Here is an 8,699-nt window from a genome sequence, read left to right as displayed (position 1 = left end):
ATTGGGGTAGAAGAAGGAGATCGAGGAAGAGGAAGGAGCATATATGGAAGTGAACAAAAAGAGAGTGGTTGTATGGTGGAGGAGAGGGAGAGGGAGAGAGAAATCGAGAGAGAGAGAGAGAATTTTTACTTTTCAATACAGGGACTAATCTCAATACTAAATTTATAATTTCTTAGTACCAAATTCATTGTCTATATGTGCATGCAAAATTTTTTACTTTTCAATACAGGGACTAATCTCAAGGCCATTTGTAAGGATAATCTTTTGAAACTCCTTTGCTTCCATTAATTCTCCTTTGGTAATTAATTAATACATGCAGTTTCACCCAAAATGTCCTCCTTTTTTTTCCTTTAATTAAATTCTGTTTTTCTTTTTTTCTTCCTCTTTATCTTCCTTCAGTCAAGAATGTCTGCCAAATAAGTTATTTATTTCTGTCTCAATTAACACCCATCTATATTTATATAGTTCTATATTTTTGTGTCTATTTTTGCAGATGATCACCAAGTAGAGGTGGAGAAAGAGAGGGGAAGTAATATATACCATTTTAAAAGAGGACACTTAATTTATAATTCAAGAGAAATTAAAGAAACTACAAGAAAGGTCATATATCTAGCTAGCTAGCCGCACATTGGCAGCTATATGGAATGTAACATTGCTACCACCACTCACTATTCTTGGCGAGGGCGAGTCAACCACAGAGAACTCAGTGCTCGTAGACGATGGAAGTACTCAGATATTGCCACCAAACACCTCGCCGCTTGCTGTGTTGTTAGCAGCTGGTGGAGACGGTGAAGGGTCTGGTGCCTAAGATTATCTGCCTGTAACAGTGTTTCAAACAATTTCATCACTTAAATATTTGTTGTAGAGAACTTTAGCGTAGCTTCAGCATGAAATAGATTAATGTTTATATATGTAGTCACACGCCACATAGTTATTAATAAAACTACAAGTGCATGCATCATGTTTTTTTTTTTAACATAAGTGGATCATGTTTAAAACTAGTCCAATTTTGAAGCATGTTTTGTATTGTTCATATTTAGTATATATTATTTATAATATGTTTTTATGTACTAAAATTATTTTGTAAAAAATAACTTTAACTTGTGAACTATTGTAACAAAAAAAAAACAAAGACTTAATAAAAATTTTGTAAACTCCCTGGACTTAATTAGGACCAAATGAACAGATAAAATTGTTAGAAGATTGGAGGTAATGTTAGGTGGCTTCCTTCTTTTCAAACTGTGGTTTTTAAACATGAACTTGACCTTATGACCCCGACTTATTGATTATAATACGATAGAGTTTAGCTAGTCAAATGATTGAACATGTTTAATTATAATATCTATACAGAAGTCTTAATTAGCAAAAGTAGGCCGTGGTTATAGGGGAGAATCTTCAAATAGGTCTGTTATAATTATTTTTCAACGTCGGGAAAGTTTCTGAAATGCAACGGAAAAAAATGATGGCTTTGACCATAAAATCAGCAAAATTTTCAAGTTTTTGATTGAGAAATTAACTTTTACAATTTTTCTAACATCATAATTTAATATATAGGTTATCACCGAGAGTTAGCTAAAGTGGTAAGAGCTAGGAGACATAAGGGTGGGGAGGGGAAGGTCCAGGATCGAATCCTGGAAGAGAACTTTGAAGGATTTTCTAACTTACTAATAACTAACCACTAACATTTGCCTATAAAAAAAATTAATATATAGGTAAGTATTTTTTCACCCTAATGCCCTACTTTAATATCAGACGTGCACTTCACACTATGTTATTTTTTTTGACATCTTTCTGTTTTCCATTTTCACTGTCTCTCTTTGCTTTCTTTCTCTCTTACCCAGAGTACTGTATATTTTATTTTCCTACATAAATTAAGGGACGATATATATGGTGAACAACAAGTGGAGACCAAAAAATTGAATATTAGCTCTAGATAAAATAAAACACTAGTCAAATTGAATCAGGATGAGCTTAGAAATTGATTAATGGGAAAGGCCGCTTTTGTTAAAATACATTAAACATTTTGATTGTTTTGCATACCTAATGATGCTTCTAGTTTCTGATGCTTATTATGATAGGTTATCTCACACACATAAATAAGTAGTAAAGACAGAGTAATATGTTAATCATTTTCCTCTTTTCCATATTTTAATATGTTTTAACACGAATAACAAAAACATGATTTACAATGCTCGTCTAATAAATTAATTTTACTATATAGAATATATTATAAATAACACATATACGTGAGGTTAATTGTAAAATTATTATTTATTGGTGGACTAGTTTTTAGCATGATACCCCCGTATAACACTAAAATACTACTCTAATTATTAAATAGCAAAAGAACAAGTTATGGTGAAGACTCATTATTGTGTATTGTGCCTTCAAGTTACGGTTACGAGTACGACCATGACATCACACAGATATACTATATGGGGTACTTCAAAATGTCTCTTATGATGAGGGTTATAATTAACCGTGTGAGGGACCACACTAATCTGCTTTAGTCTCACGTGTATATATGATCGATTACAAATTAACCTGTTGATTAATTAGTAGTAACCATACCGTATTCAATGTTAAATGCAACAATAATCAATTTATATCTTCATAGATTTACATCACAAATAGGAAGGAAGGATATCTCAAAGCCCGTACAAGCTATCCTTATTATGCTACCTTTGTATGCTTTACTTAGTATAATTAAGTACAAAACCTTATTCATTAATCAAGTACAAAAAAAAAATGGATTTCAAAGGAACTACCTTTTTTTGACAGTATTGCACATTGATTTAAGGCAAGGCTAATTTTATTCGAAAAATTATTACAATTTCTCCAAAGACATGATTCCTTATATTTTAAATATTGCCTACCATAGATTAAATCTACACTTAACTATGTCACATTTAATTATATATATATATCCTTAATAAAGTTGATATATATATATGTATGCATATATATAAATACAATCCATGTTTCTAGATTCAATGCAACCACTACATGAGAACGAGACATGCATGCAAATGGCAGTTCATCAGACGGTTGGAGCAGGTTGCCCTACCCAATCGAAGAGAAATAGATTCTTGTTCCTACCTGACCCCCACAAAATCAGTTATGGAAATATGGCAAAAATGTCCTGATGGGGACCACAAAACTAGTTAACCAACATCACACAATAACACAAAAAATGCCACCCAATCACACAACAAATTCAATATCATGTCTTTTTTAGAGAAAATATATATATATGCACTCTCTTCAAAGTTATGAGAGAAAACATTAGGAAAATTAATTAGAGCATGTAATTAAATTAAATACCTGTCTCAAAAAGCCTTCAAGAGTGGAGAGCTTGTTCATTGCAACAGCCATCTGTCCCATGTAGTTAGCCATGTTTGGAGGACAACTCAAGGAGTCAGATGTTATAGTATCTGAGAGAGAATGGTTAAGAGCTTCAAGTCCTTGAGAAAGAGCTTCTTCTGCCTCTTGTGTTGATTGTTGCAATCCACATATTCCAAGTATTTGTTGCTCCGTGAGAGGCTCAATTTGACTTAGAATAATCTAAAGAAACAAATTAAAAGGCAAATTAATCAATAAAATTAACATGTTATAACCCCAAAAAATAGTGTACATACTAATAATAATAGGTCATGGTCTAGGAATTAGGTTCCTTTGGTATACATGTTGTGTATCACAGAATTTCATGGTCAAGAAGGGTTTGTTCACTGATTAACTAAAGTACGAAGAAAAAGTGGGGTATGGAAACATGAATTTCATTCCCATCAACTACAGAGGGAAAGAAGATAACGAAAGATAGAGACCCGTGCCACTCTCCTTCTTAATCAATCAATCTCTGATTCAGAGAAGAAATTGGAGTGAAAGGAACGGCTTTATGGGAATGAAGCCTAACTCTATCCAATAACAGAAACCTTCATGATAGCTATAATTCCCCATTCATTGATGTCATTGCCTTTAAAATTTCATTATTAACTAACCAACGCACTTAGTCAATTCATTTATATAACCAACCTCTTAGTAGTAGTATTAAGTTGTCTAGAAACAATCACCTGAGAACCCAAAATATAATTTTATGTAAATTAAAAAAAACCTGAAGAATTTTGAGGAAAAAATTAAATTAGAGGTAAATAGAACTTTCACCATGATTTTCTTGTGATAATTTGTCATCTATAATTGTTACAAAATGTGTTGAGTGGGACACGAATATATCAAAAAATTAAAAAATATAGAGCACATATCATTTGCATTTAGTTAAAATTTACTAAAATATTAGAATAATCCAAAGTTGTATGAAATACTCCCTTAATTCTTTAACGATTGTTATTTGAAGGTATGCACATGATTTATAAATGAAATAATATCTAATATGTACACCTGCAGTAGAATTGCCCAATCCAATTAGCGAAAACCCAGTTGTGAAAAACTATTCAATTAAAAAGACTTGGTTTGTGTGAGCACCTTAATGAGTTCAGATGGCCTAAACCCACCGATCCACATGAAGCAGCGTTCAGCTGGTGTCATCCACATGCCAAAAACAAGGTGGAACGCGTCCGTTTTGGCCACCATGCTCTTGAGGCTCAGTAATTGATTATAGTGAGCCAAGTAATTCTCCACATATAACCGAAGCTCGTTTTCATGAAGGTGCTCTTGTAACGCAGCCCTCATCTCGCACACTACTCGGTGGTGCTCCTCTAACCACCTCGCATATTCCATGTCAAACATTGCAGCCTCTGAAATATTTATTAAATTTGTTTCACAAAATATAAAATATGTATAAAATGTTGAGAAACGACCGCTCCAACATTGGTATAGTAACCTTTGTACTATAATAGAGAGAATGAAACCTGAGCTTATGTTGTTCATGGAAACAGAAATGCCTTGCTCTCCTCCTAAAAGCCCACCTCCATTCAATAACATGCCCTAAAATAGAGACATGAATTACTTGTAATTAAGTGGTGTTTTAAGTTGCATTACAATTTGCAACATTTTCGATATCATGGCATGCTCAATTATTAGCACTTAAGTGTAGAAGAGGAGGGTTCCTTAGCTTGCTTACTTGACCTCTGGCGCGCTGTAACTCTTGTTCCAGCTGATTAAGCTTGATCCTACTTGACTCTAGTTGTTGAACATAAGCCTGAGAGAAAGATAGAGAGAGAGGGTCAAATTGCAATTAAGATAGAAACCTTTGACATGTCTTGAAAAAATTGTGTAAAACAAAACAGTTGAGATAAAACCAAAATCATAATCTTATAGGGGATTTCACTTCACCTTTTTCCTGAGCCTGCTTTTCCTTGCTGCCTCTCTATTCTGAGCTAGTCTTCTCAGTGTCTATGTATAACGTTTTCAAAGCACACATTCAGCTTTATTATTTTTCATATCAAATACAACAAAAAGAGAGTAATAAAGAAATGTATATAATCAAGAGCAATTAACCTTAGGATCTGGCGTTTTGGGTCCTTCCTGTTCCGAACTTGAGGTAGTACCCTTTCGATTGTTCTCTCGCTGCAACATGACATCCATATTGTGTAGTTGTTTGGTAAAATATTTGTATACATCACAAATTAAATGAAAGAGACAGAAACAAAAGAAAGAGAGAACTGAAAAATGTGATAGATGATATCATTTCATCGAAAAAAGATAGAAAAAAAAAATTAAGGTGGAGTTATGAAAATACACTTGGGCTGTTTAAAATTAAGAAGTAGGTGACAATAGTGACAGAAAAATAAGAATATGTATATAATATATATGGTACCTTTACAGTTTTTGGTGGTTGAGGTGCAGAGGTGATGGCTTGATTTCGGGGGTTGGCCAACTCCATGGACGGTTGTGTAGATCTCTTGGAACCACTAGTTTGTGGAGAAGGTAATTGCATGCTGGTCTATGTCAAATACAAACAAAGTTTTAATTATTAAATATATGTCAGATATATAATTAGCAGGTAGTTAATATTCAAATATATACTAATCAAGATTATGTATTGTCTGATATACTTGTTTTTTAGTACCTTTGAATTGGATGGTGGAGCCACGTGCATAGGCTGAGATGGGAAAATGTTGAGAGTTGGTGGTGGTCTCATTCCTGAGGATGATGAGTTCTCTGCGGAGACGCAAACATGCACAAAATTCAGTTACATGTAAAACATAAGTCTAATTAGCAAGTTGTATATATGTGTGAAATTGTGAATTATAATTTAGAAAGAAATTTTGGGAAATGAAAAAAGTCAAATAGCTAGTAATGTATTTGAATTTTGAAAGGTATTCTCCTAGGGACTGAATGATTAATTGCTGAATGAAATTAGAATCATAAGGGAAATTTTCATATGCCTTTGTTGCTGTGCCATACCAAAAGGTGAAAAGGAGAAAAATGGAGAGAAATTGAAGGCAGAAAGAACTACTCATGCCCCAATGAGTATACTTTTTCAGTACAAGTAGAAATGAAATGCTTGGCTACGAGATCATGACACCCGGTTTGTTACATGTCATGATCTCACACACACCATCAAGAAACAAAACAAACATTGAATAAAATTAAAAATAGAGAGAGACCAAGAGAGATTTGGTTTTTTGTTTTGTTTTGCTGATAACTGGAAATGTCTCCTCTCAAGATTTTTTTCTCCCACATGTGAAGATCCAGTCAAAGAAAGTACTATATGGAAGATAAGATATGAATCTGCTGAAACATGCTTTTTCTGTGACCCAAATAAATCATCCTTCAGAGAATCTCTCAAAAACTGAATTGAAAGCAAGACTAAAAGTAGTCTTGTTTAATTTCTGAAATTACAGAAGAATGTTGGAATCACAAAGATTTTGTTTTCTGTGTTTCTCTCTCTCACGGTGAAAGGGAGGGGGAGAGAGAGAAAGAGTGAAAGCTTACGTCTTTGGTCTTGAACACTGGATGGATCAGCTTGACCATCAAGATACAAAAAAAATGCTTGATCCAATTCACCCAAATCATAAGAACCAGAATCTTTGCTTCTGTTAACACACAAACGCAGCAAACATTAAAATAAAAACAACTGAAACATAAAAATAGTAAGAATAATAATAAATCTGGTGGTCTTTCTTCTCATCAATGACTGAGAAATTAAACTCACAGGTAATTTCCAGGGATAGAGGATGATGAAGAAGATGGATTAACCATTCCAAAAGAAATTTGATTTTCTTGAATTTGATGATGAAGATGGTGAGATGGTGGTGGGAGTGGTGGTTCAAGACGAGTTGTGGTTGTTGTTGTTGAATTGGTGCTCTTAACTACACCAGAAGCCATGATCATGGAAGAGCCTAGAAACTTTGTAAACTCTTGCTCTTGTTGTGGTTTTTGTTGTTCTGCTTCTGGATCAATAGCCAAAGAAAACCCCATTAATATTGTTGAAACCGCCTTGTGTTTTTTCCACTTAAAATCATGTCATTTTTTCCATGGGGAGAGAGAGGAAAGGAGGGTAAGTAGAGAAGAGAGTCGGTTACAAACTTACAATTGAATAGCTAGAGAGAGTGATCATAAAGAGAGAAAACCAGAATTGAATGAATGCATTTGCTAGGAAACAAAAGACAAAAGATTTATTGAATTTTGTTTTACTACTTCTTCCACACTTTCTCTCTCATCTTTATTTAAAAATTTTTAAAATGTTTTCAGATAAAGCGGTCCTCCCAGGATATCCTCTTCAACTCTCTCTCTCTCTTCTGAAAACCTCTTATATATTTTTTTTATAGGGAATAAGAATTATATTGAATAGAAGTACAAGGGGTACTTCAACCCAATACAGAAGAGAAAAGAAATAGACTAAGACCTAACATGAACAGAACAAAGATCCTAGAGTGACAGAACTACCCCACCCAATGCTTCCAAGAAAATAGACTTAACAAAACAAGTCTCATTAAAACCTTGCTAGGATAAAACCCTCTTGGGAAAACCTAACAAGGAAAACCTCTTATATATTAAGACCAAGAGAAACAGTCCCTGCTGTTTATTTAGAAAAACTTTTTGAAATGTGAAATTGGAAAAAAAAACAGGCATAATGGCTTCTTCAGTTAAGTTAGTCTCTGAATTTCTATCATGTGAAATGACCAAAAATTCTCCCTCTGTTTAACTTTAACTACTAACGTTTTCATGCAAACTTACACGTAGTTCCCGGAGGTGGTTCTCTCCATTGGATCATTACTTACCCAATTTTGATCAAGAATGTGATACATATATACACATTTTTACACTCTTTTTTATTCGGAGGGGTTTATCCTTTTCAGGTGTGGAATGCATCCACACCTGCATCACTCAGTTCTTAAGATTGGGAAGGGTAGCTCACTCTTTTTTTCTTTATAAGCAGGGTAGCTCACTTGGTGATATTTATAGGGTGAAGGATCACGATTCAAACTCTAATGAAGAAATTAAGTTACTAATAATTAACAATTAACATTTGAAAAAAAAAAAACTAAGTTCTTAAGACTTGGGTTATTTTATGGACACAAAATTCATGTAAATATCAATATGTCATTAACTAAAATTTATAAAATATGTACTAAAATATTATTGAAGAATTTAACAAATTTTATCTAATTAATATTTACTTTAAGTAATTTTAACAACTTTATATAATTTAATAGATTCAATGTAGATTGTCCCCGTAAAAAAGCTCAAGTGGTAAGAGTTTAGGGACATATGAATTGGGTAGAAATGTCCAAGGA

At 33.3% G+C, this 8,699-nt stretch overlaps 1 protein-coding gene across 2 annotated transcripts; it reads right to left on the bottom strand.

Annotated features, from left to right (window-relative positions):
• Positions 1-511: 511 nt before the first annotated feature.
• On the bottom strand, positions 512-7,647 carry LOC130718489 (bZIP transcription factor TGA10-like). 2 transcript variants are annotated; one of them, XM_057569091.1, is made up of 12 exons: positions 7,493-7,647; positions 7,115-7,352; positions 6,895-6,995; positions 6,026-6,117; positions 5,774-5,899; positions 5,455-5,523; positions 5,290-5,349; positions 5,078-5,155; positions 4,866-4,941; positions 4,480-4,751; positions 3,325-3,564; positions 512-818 (listed from the first exon to the last, which is right to left on the bottom strand). In XM_057569091.1, the coding sequence occupies exons 2-12, from the start codon at positions 7,291-7,293 to the stop codon at positions 669-671; spliced, it is 1,443 nt and encodes a 480-aa protein (XP_057425074.1). In that variant the 5' UTR covers positions 7,294-7,352; positions 7,493-7,647; the 3' UTR covers positions 512-668. The 2 variants fall into 2 exon arrangements, with proteins under 2 accessions (XP_057425074.1, XP_057425073.1); XM_057569090.1 differs by having other exon boundaries at positions 7,115-7,579.
• Between the last annotated feature and the right edge of the window lie 1,052 nt (positions 7,648-8,699).

This window comes from Lotus japonicus, chromosome 5 (assembly GCF_012489685.1).
Source record: "Lotus japonicus ecotype B-129 chromosome 5, LjGifu_v1.2".
NCBI classification, from domain to species: domain Eukaryota; kingdom Viridiplantae; phylum Streptophyta; class Magnoliopsida; order Fabales; family Fabaceae; genus Lotus; species Lotus japonicus.
Note: the sequence above shows the minus strand (reverse complement) of the source record. Positions and strands in the feature narration are given on the sequence as shown.

Bases quoted from the DNA above. Each gene is read 5' to 3' on its own strand.
- LOC130718489 (XM_057569090.1), bottom strand. From the start codon at position 7,380: ATGGGGTTTTCTTTGGCTATTGATCCAGAAGCAGAACAACAAAAACCA. The intron at 5,900-6,025 runs GTACTAAAAAAC...TATTTGACATAG, and splicing joins CTCCACCATCCAATTCAAAG to ACCAGCATGCAATTACCTTC. The intron at 4,942-5,077 runs GTAAGCAAGCTA...TCTCTATTTTAG, and splicing joins TACAGCGCGCCAGAGGTCAA to GGCATGTTATTGAATGGAGG.